Below are 21,501 nucleotides of genomic sequence, written 5' to 3'. Positions count from 1 at the left end.
GAGAGAGAGGAGAAAAACAGAAAGTAAGATTGAAGTCAGCTTGAAGCGCTCTGTACTGAATGACCGCGAGTCTGCAGAAGCTCCCGAATCAAAGCTCCCTCAATGAGAGGCGCGAGACGAGTGCAAACACCAGATTGATCCGTGCGTGACGCGGCTCTCCTAAATGTTTATTTACCAAACGTGAAAAGTCTCTAGACCTGTTTTAAAAGACGTTATGAATTCTTTTGTATATCCAGCTTCCAAAAAATATGGATGAAGTTGTGAAAGTGTGATGTTTTGAGGAGATCTATGTGAAGAGTCTTGAGGAATGAGTCGAACCGCATCAGCGACTGTTATTCCGGTGGATTGTCCTTCTGAGCTCGCACTTTGAGTTTTCGGATTGTCTGGAATGTTTGCGAGGTGGATTTCACCGGGTTCAGTTCGGTTAACTGTTTTGCTTTGGCTGCTGACGGTGTCAGTAACTCTCGGGTCTGCTTCTGAGCTGAAGGTAAGGGTTCGTTTGGCCGATGGACAGATCACAGATGAGCTTCTGGAGGCGGACAGTGAGAAAGACTCCATCACTGTGGAGTTTAAACAGGGAGATGGGACTCTTATAACTTTTGTGGCCGATTTCAAGCAGGTAAGTTGAAAATTGTGTGGCCAGGATGAATATTTGTGGTTGTTTAATCTGATTGTCACATGATGTCACAGAAGTGTGTTACAATATATTTCTTGACTTTAAAAAAAAAAAATTTGTTGATTAGGTCTGGATGTCAATTCATGCATTTAATTTTTTCGTTTTACACTTAAACAGTTCTAAGTGTTATTGCATTTCATATAAAGAAACATCTAAAGGACAGATGCTCTATTACTTTCAGAATATTTATTTTGCATATAACTGAATTATCTTAAAACACTCTTAAATTAAAAGTTATGGATGTATTTTGGAATTTCACAAAACCTTTGAACTTTTTACATACAGTTACATTTATATTTATTTAGTTGACTTGCACTGTATTATACTTAATTGCTCTGTTACTTTCAGACAAATTTGGCAAACAAAATATGCAATGTAAATGTAGCATATTCTGCATTTTAAGATGATATAAAATGATCTAAAAATTGTCTTAAAATGAAATTAAGAATCGGAAGTTGTAAATGTGAGTTTCATAAAACATTTGCTTGTTTTTTTATTATATTTAATTATTCACTTGGCTGATACTGTAGCAAAGTACAATGCATTCGATGTTTCTTCTCAAAACCCATGTGATTTGGATGTTTTTACCTACATTTCATTTTACCTATGTTTTAGCTCTACTAAATCATTTTTTTAATTTACCAGATCATCTGCAGTGATAAAGCCTCACATATTGGTGATTAAACTTGTCATTTGAGAAGTGGTTACTTTTCCTTCCTTATACCATTATAATCAGTGTATTTGTTCTAAATCATCCACATTAGCGCTGAACTTCTGACCTGAGGTCACATTCTTTCACTGGTGATCATACCATCAGGATTAGCTGTGGCACTGTCACTGCTCTCATCCGTCTCAGTTCAGTCACGTCAGCAGCCCTCTGCCCTCTCGCGTCCCCTGATCCTGCACAGTCGTGGTCAGTGTGGGGCTTTGGATCACATTTGGGAAGGCTTGAACTTTTCCTTTCCTCTTTTTATCGGTTCCACTGGCAAGCCTGTCTCCATTTTTCTCACATGTGTTTCTCATCTTGAGTTTTCCCTGTATCTCAGGGATTTATGGAAAGTTGAATTAACGATGACTTCCAGCTGGATTTACTGCATGCTGCACTGCAAAGGCTCTAACGGGGATGGAGGAAGACAAATATTCATTCATTAGAAATATTACTGAACAAAGTATGGTTTTGTTGGCATCTGCTTAATCAGGTGCTAAGTGAACCCTCTGGATTTGATCTCCAAAGCTGTAGTATATTTCTTTTATTATCGTTTCTTCTCATTTCTTTTACATAAGCATTTGATGATAGATCTGGCGCAGCACAGCTCTTAATTTATCTTTCGTTTATCAAAGTGAAAGCTGCCTGTGATTTCCTCACATCAGAAAATACTAGTTTTCTGTTACTATGGAATGAAATGCCAACCATGGCATATTTTAGACCAGATTCAGCCAAGGATTTTTATATATTGTTATTCTAACTTTTAACATGGCATCATTAAAGGGGTACATTCAAGAATGGAGAAAGGTTTTCCTCCTTTTTAATACAGGACAGTATTGTTTTTAATACAACAATACAGTTATCTCCTCACAAATTATATAGCAGCATGATGTTTTGTCACCGTTCAGTTCCAGTTTCAATGGAAATCAGATGAGATTGGAACATCATGCATATCTAGAAGGAAAAATTTGTTTGTTTTTTTTGCATACATTTTCATACATTTACATTTTCATACTATAAAAAACAGGTATATCTTCTTAGTAACACTAGCCTTTTTCCAGTCTGTGTGGAAAAAGTGTGGGCTGTATGAGATTCTTTGACCGTTTGGTCTGCTTCGGCTCTGTTTCGGGGCTGAAGGAATTCCAGTAACTGATCACAATCCAGCGGTGGAAGAGATATTATGTGTGAATATGAATCTTTCATCTCTGACTTAAGCTGTTCTCTTTAACTGTTCCGTTGTTTTTCTAGTGGTATTCTGTTACTCAGCGCTCTGCCTCTGCCCATCAGCATCATAGGCAGCGGTGAAGATGAATTCATCTCAGCTCGCATCTGCTGCCACTGAGGAGCAGAGCGGTCTGCTTTTATGCTTATCTCCCTATTGGGATATCTGTGACCTGCTTGGACACAGTCCAACCCTCCTCTTTGCTTTGAAATGTTATCGGCACGTAACTTTTGGGCTAGATGGAAACTTCATTATATTAGATTCAGCTTTAGGGCAATCATTTACTGTTGCTTGTGGCAAGACATGTTGCGTTGGCTCTGGTATGAGAAACCCATCATAAGTTCAGTGGCATTTTCACATTTCAGTTTGTCGTTTTGTCACTTGTGGGAACTTGTCTGTCTTTTATGTCCTAGTTTTTCAATCAGCATGCAGTGTGTTTGGATGCTATCCAGGTGTGTGAACCTGCCCAGTCTAACCTGTTTCAAAATGTCCCACAGAGTCATGTGAGATGGATGTGACCTTAACCACACACCACACAGCCTTTCTCATGAAGCATTATGACACAAATGGATGTTTAAAAGATTTATGTCAAGATGAATGACAGACCACACCCGTTGTGTAGACTTTGCTGTTTTACATTACAGTAAAGGAACTAAGAAATTGCATGACTGGTCAAGTATAAATATTGCATTGCCAAGTGCTGGATTTAAAGGTGATTTGTGTCAGAATGCAGAAATGGCACAATTTGCCTTTAAGATCACTTGTAAATTTGGTTTTCACCATGCAAAATAGGCTGCTTGGAATACGCAAAACAGTGTGCGTTTTCTCTAACTATAGTTTCAGATAAATACAGGTTCAATTCAGATTTTCATCTGCAAGTGTGTCGGCAACAGGCAGGCCATCTCTGGCAGCCCCTTGACTACAAGCTGATGTCTTTATTCAAGGCAGAATAAGGCAGATGTTGACCCTTTGAATGCTGGTGAGTGGGAAGAGGCCTCCTTTACCCACTGAGAGTGTGGCACACACTGTTATGGAAAGTGCTTTGAACGGTTCAAGTCAGTTGATCCAGAGCACGTTTGAGCAGTGAGCACCTGAAATATGCTGATTTTTAATCATACTTTTCTTAAACTTCCAAGCTCAGCAGTCCTAATTCATGTGTGTTGCAGTTTGGTAAAACTCTTGATTGCAGAGCACAAATTGCTTCAAAAAATCCCTGTGTGAACTCAAATGGACTGTCTTCACGTTTCATAAATATTCACAAGAAAATGGCAGTTTGATTGCTAAAGATTGCTTTCATTGTACCTTAGCAGCATACAGTCGATATGGTAGTTTCTTCCTCAGTCACTGGATTTGCAGATATGAAGGATACACAGATTTACAAATTTTTTTCCAGTGTCATATATTTGTAGTAATTGTGCATTGTGATTTTTTTTTCCTCATATTTTCGTTTTGGTGGCTTAAAGGGATAGTTCACCCAAAAATGAATATTCTAGGGCCGTGCAATTAATCGCATGCGATTGGCATGTGCATCTCCTCAGTAAAGCCGGTCCCGTGATTAGTAGTAAATCTCCATCACCTGCTTTCAGATTGAGCGACATTCACTACACAGAGCCATAGTTCACTAACAATTAGGCAATATCGCGTTCATAATCGCAGATGAATCGCATTCGATTATGAACGCGATATCGCCTAGCCTGTCAGTGAACTATGACTCTGTGTATTAAATGCCGCTCCATCTGAAAGCAGGTGATGGCGATTTACTACCAATCACGGAACCGGCTTCACTGACGAGATACGCATGACAATCGCATGCGATTAATTGCACAGCCCTAGAATATTCTGTCATTAATTACTCACCCTCATGTCGTTCCAAACCCGTAAGACCTCCGTTCATCTTCGGAACACAAATTAAGATATTTTTGATGCATTCTGACAGCTCTCTGACCCTCCCATAGACAGCAAGGGTACTACCACGATCAACGTCCAGAAACGTAGCAAGGAGATTGGTAAAATAATCCATGTGACATCAGGGGTTCAACCATAATTTTACGAAGCTACGAGAATTATTTTTGAGCGCAAAAAAAAAAAAAAAAAAAAGACTTTATTCAACAATTCGTCTTCTCCGCATCACCCTAGCGCCATTTTGGAGAGTATCCACTGAACGCAATCAGCGTATGCTGTTCTGTGTCAGCTGCGCCACACAGATACTTTTTCTACGTTGTTTGTGCTTTGATTTGAACGAAAACAACGTATCCGTGTGGTGTGGCTGACACAGAACAACGCTGTTCATTACTGTTGCTAGGTCCGACAAGCCATGCCGCTCTCACACCACACATCATGTTCTCACGAAGTGAATAATACATTGAGGAGCAAAGAGGACACTGACAACACACCGACAGACAAGACAGAGCAGGTTACGTAGTATGAAACAAAGTCTCAGCTTTCAAATATTGTCTTTTTTTTTTTTAAGTGACAGATCACTGTAGTGCTTCAGTTCAAGCGGCACGTGAACCGATCATCTTTTCCTATTTACTTAACAGCATGAAATAAACATGAATGAACATAATTTTATTTCAACCGTGGAAAGATGTCAGTACAGTCCATTTTCAAGTTTAAGTCCACCGAAGTTAATCTACTCTCCTTTATGATCTGTTTGCCACTTGCCAGACAAAATGGCAGATTCGGTGTTATGATTGGTCAGATTGCCTGTAAGTCAAACTCCCTGCGAAGGGTCAATCGTAGTTCCTAATAACGTTACTGGGCAGCTGCCTTGTAACTTAATTTTTATTTACTTGCCAAATCTAGTTTTTATTTGCTTAGGAGCTTGGTGAGTGTGCTTTTGCACCCTGAAGGTGTTTGAAGAGCATTTTACTACTCATAATTCATTCACTATATAGCCGGAATTAGTTTTCATTGTTAAACATGCTTTATCATTATTGAGGATTAGCTATTTCCTTAAAGCCCATCCAAAGCGACATGTCTTAACAGCCATGAGAGAATAAATAACCTCTGATCTGTTTGATTCATTGCTTTATGAATCAAGCCTTGGGTTACATCAGTTCTCGCTGAGTCCAACTTCCCGTTGAAAGGCATTTCAGGGTTACATTTTTGTTTTCTTGATGAGGCATATCTTCACGGAAATGAGATGTACTTCCCCTTTTAGATCACACAAGAACAGCATGAATCCTCCCTGGTGCGTAAGGGTCTTGTCTTTTCTTCTCCCACGCGCTGACGTCTCCCTCCAGGTCTTGTGCAATACCTTTGGCTTGGTATGTGGCATAACGGTTGTAAAGAGGCATCAGGTTTAAGATCTTGATATGTTATTGAACACATGAGCCTTTGTACCAAATCAAGATGTTTTGTTAGTAATGAGATGGTTGTGGAAGGAGTTAACAGCCCATAGGAGGTACTACCACGATCCTGCCTAGTGCAGATGAGCATATATCAGTGACTGTGAAGCACAATCAGACAGCTGTAACAGGGTAAAGACGTCCCTGCCGTCCTGCAAGAGCTCAAGTTAGCCACATGCCAAATGGGAGTCAAAGGTCACATGTAGACAGCCCAGTGGACGCAATGGATGGTCTTCCATTACCATGGAGAGCCAAGTGCCTCTATTTTTGCCATGCTGTTTGCTTTTGGTATCATATTCAGAGGAAATCTACTTTAAGATGTTACCAAAACAGGTTGCCTTTTATTATTGCAATACATGATATGTTTTTGTTTTTAGGTGTGTAAGACCTCAGATTCCTCTTGTATTTAAGCACAACTCAAGCATTTCTCCCACGCTCTGTCTTTTGTCCGAGGTTGCTGTTCATCAGAGCGAAAGGTTAAATGCTAGCATGCACCTGTGTCTTTTCACCAGCCTTCTTAGAAAACCTATTAAACATCTCTGCTGTCACAGAAGGAGCCCTAATCCAGTTAAAGTGAAATTCTAGACGATAGTGATTCTGTAACTTTTTCTTAAAAAAGAACCACGTTTACAATAAACAGTTTGCATACCTGATACTTCTGGATCATGTCTGCATGCCTTGTTATTTGTTTGTATTAATCTTGCATCTTTCCCCCAGTTACCTTTAACTGCTCTGGGTGTTTGGTTATATGTAAATCACCATAACCGTCGATTCTTTAAAGTCTTGCCAGTCTGGAATTTTGTTTCACAAGGGAAATTTCAAAGCATGGAGACCTGCATTCTGACTCAGTCTAGTGACTTAGCTTGAAGGAATAGTTCACCCGAAAATGAAAATTGTCACTCTTTACTCACCTTCATGTCGTTCCAAACCTGTATGACATTTTTTCTTCTGTGGAACATGAAAGATGATATTTTGAAAAATGTATGTACAGTATGACGTGACGTTTTGCATTCACATACACATATGCATGTTTTGGGCCTTGGGGTAATTGTGGTGGGAATTTGAAAAGGATCTTTATTCCTTCATCTAATCAAATTCATCCACAGATCTGTCTGTAGTTAAACCACATTTTGAATATGGCAATGCAGATGTTAATAATGCATGTAATGTGAAATTTTGAACAGTTTTGCACAACATTTTTTTCTTATTTCTGTTGTGTAATTGGTGAATTTGTTGTGCAGTACAAAGTTTTTTGATGACAATGTGTATTATATTGCAAAAAGGCATCTTAAGCAATTCTACATAAGGCCTCTTGGGTAGACATTATTCATGCCAGTTGTTACAATAGAAAGCAGCACTTGCAAACATAAAACAAACATCTTTAATGTGGAACAACAAAAAGCATTTAATTGACATGGTTTATACAATCATTCATCAATGTCACTGAAAAGTACCGTCTCTAGAGATGAATTGAGAGGGTGTTTTGTGTTTAAGAGACGCAAAGAAACATGAAGTTGGAAGGCTAGTCTTACATGAACTATCATTAATTCAGATCCAAACAACAATCACTTAGATACAAGTTCCAAAACTTTAGCACAAAATAAAGCAACAATCCTTAGGAAGGCTTATGTGCTTGTTGTGTGCACTTGGTTTGTTATATCAACTCTCAAAAGTTTGGAAAAATAATTGATATATTTTATATATATATCTATATTTATTTTTTTATTATTTTTTTTTAAATAAGTATCTTATGCTCACTGAGGCTTCTGATCATATTGATCAAAAGTTAAATTCAAATTCTACATTACAATTTAGAGTGATAGTGAAAAAGTGACAGTAAAGCCGTTTATAATGTTACAAATATGTCTATTACAAATAAATGCTGTTCTCTGATATAAAAGTATATCAGTTTGAAAAAAAAATATTAAGCAGCAAAAGCTGTTCTCAGCACTGGTAATAATAAGAACTAAATCAGCATATTCATAATGATTTCTGAAGGATCACGTGACACTGGTGAAGACTGAAGTAACGACTGCTGAAAATTCAGCTTTACCATCAAAAAATTAATAATTTTTTTATAGTCAAATAGAAACAATTATTTTAAATTGTAATATTTCAAAAAATATTATTGTGTTTACGGTGTTTTTGATCAAATAAATGCAGCACTGCTGAGTAAAAGAGACCTGATTTTTTTCACCCTTACAATGCAAGTCAAAGGGAACCAATTCTGTTTTGGGCTCCACTGACTTTAATTGCATGGATATATCTTTGGTGCTGCAACCTTTCATCTAGACTTTATTGTGCTTGATAATAAATCAACATTTTATATCTGACATGAATTTTATGGCGTAAGCAACATTTGGAACTGACAGTGAAAGCAGTGCCAAGCTTTGTGAGAGTGCCACGCTTTGTGAGAGTGCCACTGTCAGACATCAGCAAAGTCCAAACAAACACGCCGTGATGCTGTAGCAGGAAGAAGGACCAGGAGCAGAAGCTAACGTTTGCTTTGACTTCAGAGATGGCATATATTTCTTCAGGACTGTCAAAATAAACTTTTCAGCACCAAGATGCATGTTTAGTCTCTAATCTGGGCATTTGGTGGACCTGCTCAAGGTGGGTGAACGAATGAAAAACTGAGCTGAGGATCAAGCTGATTGAAGTATTTACTCGCTAACCTGGCTTAAACATGTTCCTGCATGGAGGGGGTCAAACAGAGATTTGTAACAGGACCCTGCCTGGAGGAAAGCGAAAGAGATACTTACCACAGATATGGAAAGAGGAAATTGCCAAGCAATGAAGATAAATGGGAGTTGTAAAGCGAAATCAATGATTGAGCTACTGATATCAGGTCGACTCGTGTCAGCAGATGGGAGTTGTCTACCTGTGCAGTGTCAGTTTGCAGTAGGGCTGTGCAAAAAAAATCGAATGTGATTTTCATGCTCATCTCGTCAGTAAAGCCGGTTCTGTGATTAGTAGTAAATCTCCAGCACGTGCTTTCAGATGGAGCGGTAGATCACTGACAAGCTACACAAAATCGCGTTCAAAATCTCAGGCGATTCATTGTTTGCAGGGTTTCTCCCTGTTGTCATCAAGGTGTTTGCAAAGCAGTGCGGCCAACACTTCCCTGTAATTAAACTGAGTGCCTAGAGCAGTTCCCCCACCAACGCCCCCTTCTCAAACCAAACCGTCTGCCTGCCGGCTGGGAGGTCCTTCTAGTGCCGGAGCTTAAAATAACAATGGCCTGCTCACTCCCCCCCTCTTGTGTTTGCTGATTGTTCTGTCACCCATGCGGTAATTCCACCAGGTCTGCCTCCTCCGTCAGTCTAATTACCTTCCTGCTGCTTCCTCCTCGAAAGAGCTTCCATGCAGAACAGTTCTTCATTAGCACTATAGTTTTGAGTTACATTTATTAACATAGCATGCCTGTTATTTCATGGACTGATTCATTGATTGGGGTCTGTGCACTTGCTACGTTTTCATTTTGTAGCGGCTATTGTGAACACAAATAAGAGATGCTAGTAGGTAGTATTTGAACCACGTACTGTTACTTTTCCCAAAAAAAGTATTAATTTGTGATAAAGATTTGACAAAGGACAAAATAAATTAGGTGTAGCATTGTGAAAATACACTACCGTTCAAAAGTCAAATAAGTTTTTTAAAGGAAAAAGTAATATTGTGAAATATTATTAATATTTAAAATAAACATTTTCTGTTATTATCAAAGTCGATAACATTTTCTATTATTATGTTGAAAACAAATTTTTCTATAAATTCTTTGAATAGAAACAATAGCATTGATTTGAAATAGAAACATATATAAGTTTGTAATAGGGCTGCACGATTAATCGCATGCGATATTTAATGCGCATCTTGTCAGAAAGCCGGTTCTGTAATCAGCGTAAATCTCCATCACCTGCGGGCTTTCACATTGAGCAGCATTAACTACACAGAGCCGTTGTTCACTGATGAGCAGCGCAAAAAATCGCGCGAATATGAACGAATATGAACGTTCAGCTCGTCAGTGAACAACGGCTCTGTGTAGTTAATGCTGCTCAATGTGAAAGCACGCAGGTGATGGAGATTTACCGCTGATTACAGAACCGGCTTTACTGATAAGATGCGCGTTAAATATCGCATGCGATTAATCGTGCAGCCCTAGTTTGTAACATTATAAATGTCTTTACTGTCAGTTTTCAGATCGAGATAATGTATCCTTGCTGAATTAAAGTATTAATCTTACAGACCCCAACTATTGAATGGTAGTGTATAATATCTAGAATCACAAACATTCCTATCTGGTCAGGAATGAAAAATCTGCTTAATAAAATAAGATACTTAAGATACTTTCAAATAAATTGAACAACAACAACAACAACATTTATTTATAGAGCACATTTAAACACAATATAAATTGATGCAAAGTGCTGTACAGTGTACAAACAAATCTACTAATAAAAACAACAACTACATGCATACAAAGGCTAAAGAGTAAAAATAAGATTTAAGTCTAGACTTAAAAATGTCCAGAGAAGGAGCAGATCTCACATGATAGGGGAGACCATTCCAAAGCTTGGGGCCAACCACAGAAAAAGCCCGATCACCCTTTGATTTGTACCGATACCGTGGCACAGTTGGAAGCAAGTGACTTGAAGATCTAAGTGCCCTAGCAGGACAATATGGCACAAGAAGTTCAGAGATATAATTGCACAACCAGACAATGACTTATAAACAAACCTGAATTTAATGGGAAGCCAATGAAGGGATGATAAAACAGGGGAAATGTGATCCCTCTTTTAGACCCAGTCAAAAGTCTTGCCGCAGCATTTTGAACAGCTTGCAATCGTGAAAATGAAGATTGAGGAAGACCAGAATAAAGAGAGTTACAATAATCCAATCGAGATGTAACAAGTGCATGAATCACAACTTCCATATCCTTCCTTGAAAGAAGATGCTTCAACCTTGCAATAGATCTCAAATGGAAAAAACTTGCTCTAATAACAGCACTAATTTGTTTATCAAAAAATAGATAAGAGTCAAAAATCACTCCAAGGTTTTTTATTTGTTTGCGTACGTTAATTGAAAGTGGACCTAACTGAGCTTCCAAAGCAGGAGACGAGTGTGCAGGACAACCTAATATTAAAACCTCAGTTTTATCCTCATTTAACTGCAGGAAATTATTAGACATCCATGTCTCAATATCATGTACACATTTCAATAATACATCAAATGACACCGCAGTATCAAGCCTTACTGGTAGATAAAACTGAGAATCATCCACGTAACAATGATATGAGATACTGTATTTTTGAAAAATGTGGGCCAAGGGAAGCATATAAAGGGAACAGTAAAGGTCCCAAAATGGATCCCTGGGGCACTCCACACAAGACAGGTGCAGAGGATGAGGAAAAATGTCCTAAATTTAACATTTTTGTGAACTGTCCAATGGCATTTTAACTTGATAGACAAATCTAAAATGGATAAAGAAATACAGTTTAAATGTTGCATTAAAAATATCAGTTTATTATTTGTTACATTTAACTACCTTTTGAAAATTGTTGTGCTGGAAACTTTTTTTTTAGGATTATTGATAAAAAGATGAAAAGTTAGTTCAAAAGAACAGTTATTTGAACGTCTTCAAAAGTATACTTTTTTTTTCTTAAAAAATCTTACTGACTACAAATGTTTTCATATTTATTTGTAAAGTATTTATAAAGTGCTTTATTTATATATTTTTTTAACTAATACATTGATAATTAATGTCATTATTTTATTTTTAAATACCATTCCTAGTCCTCCACAGAAAAGCAGGAAATATGTTCTCAAATTTTTGCCAAGTTTGTACAAGAAAAACAGACACGTTTAATTTGGATTGGATAGCAATCACAAAGTTTGTCTGCAGAACTGAATTTACATCCTGAGGGAAAACTTTACAAATAAGATAATTGTCATTCAAATAGAATGTTAGTGGAGGTGAATGATTCTTGGCTGTCTATGTGCCACGGGCTCAGTTGAGACTGCTGCTCCATGAGTTTGGGGGTTGACGAACTCTGGAAACCAGATGGAAGATTCTAGAAAGAGAATGAGATGAGAGCTCCAGAGCAAACAAAGACAGCTTGGGCTTGTTTATTTTGATTGTCTGAGAAAACCTCCTGAAAGCTTGCTCCCTTCTGTCGGCTCAGTGCTTGAGGCCTTACTGTGAAAAACAAGAGAGGAGGAGGAGGGAGTGAGGAGAATGTGTGTGTCTTCTTCTGGCAGAGTCATGGGGATGCCAGAGCAAGGAGAAACTGATGAATGGTTAGACAGGACTGCGGCCTTGCTCTCCTCTCTGGAGTTTCCCATAATGCCTTTACATGGAAGTCTTTATAGGCACAGGGGCACTGCCAGATATCTGGTCTGGTTGCTAACAGCAACTTAATGATGTACTGAAATATACAGTGTCTCACTGTTGTTCTGGGCTGGAACGCTATAAAATCTTCTAATGAGGGTCTGACTGTAAACTTGAAGGTTGGCGGCTGACTTTCAAATGCTAAAAAGCAAGAATTTAGGAGCCAAAATTAATAAAATTGATTGGCATTTGATGCCATACGAGTCTCCAACTCAACTACGTCAGTATTTGTAGTTGTTATATAACAGACTAGCAGTGAAAAAGATTTTTTAAAATGTTTTTGAAAAGTCTCTTTTGCTCACAAATGCTGCATTTGTTTAGTAATTAAATACAGTAAAAACTGAATTATTGTGAAATATAATTACAGTTTTAAATAATTATTTTCTAATGGCAAAATTGAATTTTCAGTAGCCATTACTCCAGTCTATAACATTTCTTATTATTAACAATCAAAAGTGACAGTTTTGATATTAATTATCAAAAGTGACAGTCGAGACTTAATTATATATTATAATTCTATAATTAATTGAACTTTGTTCATTAAAGAATCCTGAGGAAAAACACATGACAGTTTCCACAACAATATTAAGCAGCAAAAACTGTTTTCAAATCACAATTGACTGTTTTTACTATTATGTGACACTGAATAAATTATATTTTAAAATGTTAATGGTAATTTTAGTACTGCTTTTACTGTATTTTTGATCAAATGAAAGCTTATTTCAAAAACATTAAAAAAAATTGTAATTACACACTTTTGACCGCTTGTGTGTTTCTTAAGGAGTGGCGCAATTAATGGATGACTGCATGTTTTTCTTCTCAGGATGTGAAGATCTTCCGGGCGCTGATCCTGGGGGAACTGGAGAGAGGGCAGAGCCAGTACCAGGCGCTCTGCTTCATTACACGGCTCAACCACAATGAGATCATCCCCAGCGAGTCCATGGCCAGACTCCGACAGGTCAGTCCATTGCTCCCAGGCTCCCTCGGTGGCTGATGACAGGGCAGGGAGAAGTCAATGGGGTGAAAACAAGCAGATGCTGGGTGTTAGAGTTGAGCTCATGAGTTAACTGTGTCGCGTAGGAGTGTGATGTTTTAAATGGGACATCTCAGAAGAACAAGGCTGTAAAAGGCCTTTGATGAGTAGTTCCTGGAAGGGCGGCCAAGGTCTTAGATGTGTGATTATGAGTGAAAGGTGTGAGAAAAGACTGGAAACATCTAGCTTTAAAGAACGACAGGACTAATACTAAAATCTTCCTTTTTATTTTACAGAAAAATCCCCTGGCCATCCGCACAGCGGAAGAGAAGAGAAGCACGGAGATGCTGAGCATGGACGTAGCAGTCAATTTGACACGGACGTGGCAGCTGAGCACCCACATCCACAACATGTGCAACGTCGCCCTGGAGGCTGTGTACACGCGTGAGGCTGATGTCAGACACTGGCTGGACAGAGGCAAGCATGCTTACTGCGTCCCTTAATTACACCCTACCAAACCCAGCATGCTTAAATATATCGCTGACATAGTGCACTTCACATCTTAACCCTCTATAGTAGGGGTGTAACGATATTCAAACCGAACTGAAAAACCACGATACACCGCCCACGGTACGTACCGCGGTACTCTAATAGCTTACCACGATACTCTGTTGGCTTACCCCGCCCCCTGCTGAGACACTTCAAATGCAGCCATTATGGCTTTGAATTGCTTGAATCACTTTGAAAGGGAAAGTACCATTTAAGAGCAACATGTGCAGAACAAATCTGTCATATAGGCTATATCTTCATGACTAGCACAGTTGCTTGTGCAGCCACTCTCAGCCTTTTGTGGAACTGTAAGTTGCAATATTTTGTTTATAGGTATATCGTGTATTTATTATTTATATCATGTAAGATGCATTTGGTTTTATGCTGCAGTAAAGCACTTCATTGTAGGCCTGCTACGGTGATTATCTCTTCAGCGCACAGCATAAGCAACACAAACAACACTGCAGAATATTAATAACTATGACTGGGACTGTCATATACATAACATTATAATGAGAACACTATTATAATCAAACGCGGTGAATTTTTAGAGTGTAGTTGGCGTGTTTCGCTGCGGGATTTCAGGCATTGTGCATAATTCTACACATTCCCACAGATTTCGCGATTATAAAGCAGGAGATTTATGCAGCATAGCATGTAGGTTGAATCCAAACAGATTATCAGAGCAGATCAGTCGTTTTAAAACTTTCTGTGAGACGGAATTTCACAAACAGTGTGAGTGATTGAGTGGTACTGTGTCTTCTCCCACTCTCTGAAAATACACAAATGGCCTCACATCCATAATATCCACGTTGAGTTTGCTCTGCAAGCGAGGTGCACGCAAGACTAGCGCGTTTCGGACAGTTGATGGAATTGTCACTTGCACGTAATTTTAAGTCATGCCAATTTAAACATTCAAGCTATTTTAACCCATAAAGTACTCGCACACTCTCTGAGAGACAGTCTTTAATGCACTCTCAGCCAAAGCGCGCACAGCCGCCTCTCAAACAGCTTGCAAATCTCAAGTGTCAGATTGAGTTATTACATATTTGATTCAAATCATTTCCTTATTGTCCAGCTATTCCATTTAAATTTATCCACGGCACATGCATTTTTATATGTAGCCTAAGTAATGTTGTTCAATGACTTGTTTGCATTATTCAGGCGCTATTTTATTTTCTTTTAACACTTTAACACTTTACAAAGCAACAATTTTTCAAATCTCATTTGTTAATGCATCAATTGACAAGAACTAATAGAGAGCAATTATTGTTATTATTATTATTAAGTTAAAAGTGAATTTGGTGTTCTTTAGCATTGCTGGTGACAAGCCATGAACCCTACCCCCACAGCAAACAGAACCGAACCGAAGCTCCAAAACCGTGATATGAACCGTACCATGGCTGATGTATGAAATAATAGTCAGACAAATCTTATTTTTCCACTTGAACTCCACATTTAACCTTTAGACAAAATATGTAAAAAGTAAATTAATTATAATTTTAAAAAATGCATAAATGCAAATGTAGATCATGTGTCATTTGACACATCAGGCTTTAATGGTGAATTAAAGATACCAACAAAAATGAAACATTGATTAAATTCTGTATTTTTGCGAAGTTTTGTTGCCAAGAAAGGATGAAACCAATATAATGTAAATATATTTTAATGTGTAATAATGTTTGTTTTAATTATATATATATATATATATATGTATGTATGTATGTATGTGTGTTAAGTTTAGGTATTAGGTAGGATTAGGGATGTAGAATATGGTTATGCAGAATATGTGCTTTATAAGTGCTAATAAACCACCAATATGTTAATAATAGGCATGCTAATAAGCAATTAGTTAATTGTGAGAATTGGTCCCTATACTAAAGTGTTACCAATATTTCATATAAAATATATAACATTTTTATTGTAAAAAGTAATGTGATTTTTAATAATGATAGAGCAGACGATATTAATAATGATATTAATAACTATATTAAGGCTATATTTGTAAAATATTAACATTTTAAATTTATTTTATGTTTTGATTGGGTTAAATACTAATAATAAATAATATAATAAGACTCTTTGCTTGAATTATCATGTTTAACTATCATTGTAGACATGGCGACAGTAAAACAATAAAAAAAAAGTTTGAGCCTTATCCCACTCATTTCCACATCAATTTAATGTAGTTAGACCCAGTATAGAAGCATCACTGTTTTAATTGGAACACATCTGCATTTGTAACGCCTCACTGACCTACATAGATTGAAGCTTGATGATCGTTTACTAAAATGATTTTTCCGATTCTTCAGGCGTGGAGGGCTCCATGTTCGAACCTCAAGCAGTGGACGTGCCAGGCCTGCAGAGCTGCGGGACAGTGAAGGACCTGTGGCAGCCTTGCTTGTGTAGTTACAACCTCAGACTGGAATGGTACCCCTGCCTGCTGAAGTACTGCCGCAACAGGGATGTCTCCGGCAGGGGCAGCCCATATAAATGCGGCATCAAGAGCTGCAGCAAAGGCTACCAGTTTACTTACTACGTACCCCACAAACAGCTGTGCCTATGGGAGGAAGAGACCTAGATCCACATGCTTCTGCAAAAACATATTTAATGTGACCTTCTCCACAAGTTTCATTCACCTCCAAGCCTTCAGACTCATGCCTTCTGCACAGAGCAGAAATGATGCTGGATGGGTGTGGATGGAGCATCATTTGAGCAGCGCTAGTGCTCTAATTTTGTTTCTCCAGAGCAGTTGCCCATATCTTTGAGCTGGTCAGTAGTTTTAAAACTCTTCTTACTCTTACTAGCACTGTGGAATACGTATCTATCGAGTCTTGAGACCCAGGTGAGTTTGGGACGAGCAACCTGTGAATTAGTCAGTATATAACAAGATGTAATCTTAAAATTAGCTGGATCTCGTCAGGTTGCCAGTTTTTTTTTTTTTTTTTTTTTTCTGAAACTGGTATTATTTATTTTGCAGTGGGAAATGATTGAAGACACTTAAGCACAGTGCACACGTTCAGAGAAAATGCCTTTTTTCTCTCTTATTTTTTTAGTTTTATTTTAAGTTCTATATTTTGACTGGTAGATTCAAAGCACTATATTAAGTTCATGGTGGACGTACGCATGCTTTGATTAATATTGGTACAGACATAAAAAGCTATTAATTGAGTCATTCAGCATTTAATTCAGACAGATTCAATCATGTGAATGATCTCACCTCAAGTCTTAATGCTGGGATTCTTTGGGAGTGTATGTGTTTTAATTTACAAAAGGATGGACTTGTCTTTATTCCATTGCACAACAGTATAATTTAAGGACCAGTTGGATCAATATCATTAACTCCTAGTTTGAAGTATGGACTCTCATTAGTTGGGAACAGGCAACACTGCAAAAGTGACATGAGGAAACCAAAGTAAGTGTATGTTCTGGTAAAACAGAGGGATAGAGATCATACAGAGAACGGCATCAGGCTGATGAAATCCTGCTTAGATTGTCACTACTGTGCATCCAACACTGCCATCTCCTGGTTATGCAGCATTACTGTCACTCAGGCTCCTCCTATCAGTATGACCTCAGAACATCAGCAGAGCTGTGAAACCATCACAAATACGGATTGTGTGGTATCAAATGTCCTAGAAGAAATCACCTTCATTCAACAGGACCAAGAACTTCATTCAGTCATGAAGAAGAGAAACTATTATTGTTCTACATTTCACTACCTATATTTTGACTGTTAGATTCAAAGCACTATATTAAGTTCATGGTGGACGTACGCATGCTTTGATTAATATTGGTACAGACATAAAAAGCTATTAATTGAGTCATTCAGCATTTAATTCAGACAGATTCAATCATGTGAATGATCTCACCTCAAGTCTTAATGCTGGGATTCTTTGGGAGTGTATGTGTTTTAATTTACAAAAGGATGGACTTGTCTTTATTCCATTGCACAACAGTATAATTTAAGGACCAGTTGGATCAATATCATTAACTCCTAGTTTGAAGTATGGACTCTCATTAGTTGGGAACAGGCAACACTGCAAAAGTGACATGAGGAAACCAAAGTAAGTGTATGTTCTGGTAAAACAGAGGGATAGAGATCATACAGAGAACGGCATCAGGCTGATGAAATCCTGCTTAGATTGTCACTACTGTGCATCCAACACTGCCATCTCCTGGTTATGCAGCATTACTGTCACTCAGGCTCCTCCTATCAGTATGACCTCAGAACATCAGCAGAGCTGTGAAACCATCACAAATACGGATTGTGTGGTATCAAATGTCCTAGAAGAAATCACCTTCATTCAACAGCACCAAGAACTTCATTCAGTCATGAAGAAGAGAAACTGTATTATTGTTCTACATTTCACTACATTCACCTTCAACTCACGACTCGCCTCTCTTACTATGCGAATGTTCACGTTTAACAAGCCACAGTTGACTCGATTGTAGTTCATGGTACTAAAATGTTTATGCTGATTTATTTAATTAATTTTTTTTTGTTTAAAGAGTTTTAAGTGTTATGTTGAAAGTGTTGTTTGAGATTACACCTCCCCAATCAACAGCCATTGTCTGGGATACAAGTGCCTTGGTGATTCAGTGTTTACTGATTCTTTTTAAGGATAATGCTGTTAAGAATAAAGTATCAAAGCTATTTTCCTATGAAAATGAATATGAGCATAATATGAAGTAATTTTAAATAAAAGCTCCTTCAGCAAAGTGTCTTTTATAAAAGTCTCCTTTTTTACTGTTAGAAAAGCAAAATTGTTTTTAAATGTGAGTGCAGAGCTGCAACATTCTGTTTTGGTGTATAACCACCTATGTTTAACACTTAATAAAAACTGTACGCATTTTATCATGTTTTTAAATATGATTGTTATACACTAATTGGAGATGCTTCTTGAGCAAATCAGTAGGCTATATTAGAATGATTTTTGAAGGATCATGTGACACTGAAGACTGGAGTAATGATGCTAAAAATTCAGCTTTGCCATCTCAGGAATAAATAAAATTTTAAAGTGCCCCTATTATGCAAATTTTACGGTTCCTAATATTGTTTTGGGAGTCTCCTACAATAGGATTATATGCATGCAAGGTCAAAAAACGCTTTAGTTTTCTCAAAATATGCATTTAATATCACCTCATTTTCCAGCGATTCTCAAACGATTCGTTCGAAGCAGTTGAAAGATTCAGTCTCTCTAAACCCCTCCTTTCCGTGAGCCTACTCTGCTCTGATTGGTCAGATGGCCTAGTCTGTTGTGATTGGTCTGGCGTACAGCGCTTTTCGAAAACGATACGTCTATTTCAATAGTTCTGTATTTGAACGCTCTATAGAAAATGTAAACCTCTATTATTTATTATACTTACAGGTTGTGATTCAGTGGAGCAGCTGATCCAAATAATCAGGATACTAATCCATTTTCCACAGCAAACATTTTGTGAATCCCACGTTGAACTCCCCGAGAAAGGAAGAAGCAGTCGTCAGTAGAATGAAGTGTTTGTGGGCGGGGTCAAGTTGTTCGCTGCCAACGTACGGCGAATTCCAAACAGAAGTGAGCATCCCTGTGCCCTACTCCCTTCGAAGGGCAGAGCAGAGAGTATAAGCATTTGGAACTCCCTTGGCAAAGGGATGACCGACCAAACGTTACCTTGACAACGCTGCGCGTGCGTGCAGCATTCAGCACTCAATCAGTTGTTGCAAATAAATATTTCTTCTCATTATTATTATTATTAATTTATTTAAATATTGTCTCACTGTGTCTTATTTACTATTAAACTTTTTCAAACTAAACGTGTCTTACTGACAAAAAATATTTTGTATCACATTAAAATAAAGACAAATGTAATCGTTGTATGTGAAGTCGAAATCAACCCCAACTTTGCCTTAAAATGCATCGCAGGAGCGCCTAACTGAAGATCACATGATCACAAACGGAAATCACTTCCGTGAAGTGACCATGGCATGTTCCCTGAATCCCTTCGCTAACGGACTTCTGGAAGGGCCCTTCGTGAAGGGATTCAGTTGCTCACTTTCGTTTGGAACGTCCCTACAAATGGCTTTTGTTTAAAGAGTTTTAAGTGTTATGTTGAAAGTGTTGTTTGAGATTACACCTCCCCAATCAACAGCCATTGTCTGGGATACAAGTGCCTTGGTGATTCAGTGTTTACTGATTCTTTTTAAGGATAATGCTGTTAAGAATAAAGTATCAAAGCTATTTTCCTATGAAAATGAATATGAGCATAATATGAAGTAATTTTAAATAAAAGCTCCTTCAGCAAAGTGTCTTTTATAAAAGTCTCCTTTTTTACTGTTAGAAAAGCAAAATTGTTTTTAAATGTGAGTGCAGAGCTGCAACATTCTGTTTTGGTGTATAACCACCTATGTTTAACACTTAATAAAAACTGTACGCATTTTATCATGTTTTTAAATATGATTGTTATACACTAATTGGAGATGCTTCTTGAGCAAATCAGTAGGCTATATTAGAATGATTTTTGAAGGATCATGTGACACTGAAGACTGGAGTAATGATGCTAAAAATTCAGCTTTGCCATCTCAGGAATAAATAAAATTTTAAAGTGCCCCTATTATGCAAATTTTACGGTTCCTAATATTGTTTTGGGAGTCTCCTACAATAGGATTATATGCATGCAAGGTCAAAAAACGCTTTAGTTTTCTCAAAATATGCATTTAATATCACCTCATTTTCCAGCGATTCTCAAACGATTCGTTCGAAGCAGTTGAAAGATTCAGTCTCTCTAAACCCCTCCTTTCCGTGAGCCTACTCTGCTCTGATTGGTCAGATGGCCTAGTCTGTTGTGATTGGTCTGGCGTACAGCGCTTTTCGAAAACGATACGTCTATTTCAATAGTTCTGTATTTGAACGCTCTATAGAAAATGTAAACCTCTATTATTTATTATACTTACAGGTTGTGATTCAGTGGAGCAGCTGATCCAAATAATCAGGATACTAATCCATTTTCCACAGCAAACATTTTGTGAATCCCACGTTGAACCCCCCGAGAAAGGAAGAAGCAGTCGTCAGTAGAATGAAGTGTTTGTGGGCGGGGTCAAGTTGTTCGCTGTCAACGTAGAACGTAGGGCGAATTCCAAACAGAAGTGAGCATCCCTGTGCCCTACTCCCTTCGAAGGGCAGAGCAGAGAGTATAAGCATTTGGAACTCCCTTGGCAAAGGGATGACCGACCAAACGTTACCTTGACAACGCTGCGCGTGCGTGCAGCATTCAGCACTCAATCAGTTGTTGCAAATAAATATTTCTTCTCATTATTATTATTATTAATTTATTTAAATATTGTCTCACTGTGTCTTATTTATTATTAAACTTTTTCAAACTAAACATGCTTAAACCATGTTTCTATCACTGACAAAAAATATTTTGTATCACATTAAAACAAAGACAAATTTAATCATGTGAAGTCGAGATCAACCCCAACTTTGCTTTAAAGGGGTCATATGATGTTGCTAAAAATAACATTATTTTGTGTATTTGAAATGTGTTTCTGCGGTTTAAGGTTCAAAAAAACATTATTGTCCACATACTGTACATTATTGTTTCTCCTCTATGCCCCGCCTTTCTGAAACGCGTCGATTTTTACAAAGCTCATTGGTCTGAAA

General features: G+C 37.8%; 1 protein-coding gene and 1 long non-coding RNA gene across 3 annotated transcripts; one reads left to right on the top strand and one right to left on the bottom strand.

The window, feature by feature from the left end:
* The first annotated feature begins 6 nt into the window (after positions 1-6).
* Positions 7-16,873, top strand: LOC107657251 (out at first protein homolog). 2 transcript variants are annotated; one of them, XM_016445279.1, is made up of 5 exons: positions 7-141; positions 237-619; positions 13,163-13,297; positions 13,609-13,789; positions 16,174-16,873. In XM_016445279.1, exons 2-5 carry the CDS (start codon positions 389-391, stop codon positions 16,440-16,442), a joined length of 816 nt encoding a protein of 271 aa, XP_016300765.1. In that variant the 5' UTR covers positions 7-141; positions 237-388; the 3' UTR covers positions 16,443-16,873. The 2 variants fall into 2 exon arrangements, with proteins under 2 accessions (XP_016300765.1, XP_016300764.1); XM_016445278.1 differs by having other exon boundaries at positions 7-619.
* On the bottom strand, positions 16,793-18,575 carry LOC107657252 (uncharacterized). The gene is made up of 2 exons (XR_001630657.1): positions 18,238-18,575; positions 16,793-17,583 (listed from the first exon to the last, which is right to left on the bottom strand). It is a non-coding gene; the product is annotated as an uncharacterized LOC107657252 (long non-coding RNA).
* Between the last annotated feature and the right edge of the window lie 2,926 nt (positions 18,576-21,501).

Source organism: Sinocyclocheilus anshuiensis, unplaced genomic scaffold (genome assembly GCF_001515605.1).
Source record: "Sinocyclocheilus anshuiensis isolate Anshui unplaced genomic scaffold, SAMN03320099.WGS_v1.1 scaffold139, whole genome shotgun sequence".
In the NCBI taxonomy this organism is placed as follows: domain Eukaryota; kingdom Metazoa; phylum Chordata; class Actinopteri; order Cypriniformes; family Cyprinidae; genus Sinocyclocheilus; species Sinocyclocheilus anshuiensis.
Note: the sequence above shows the minus strand (reverse complement) of the source record. Positions and strands in the feature narration are given on the sequence as shown.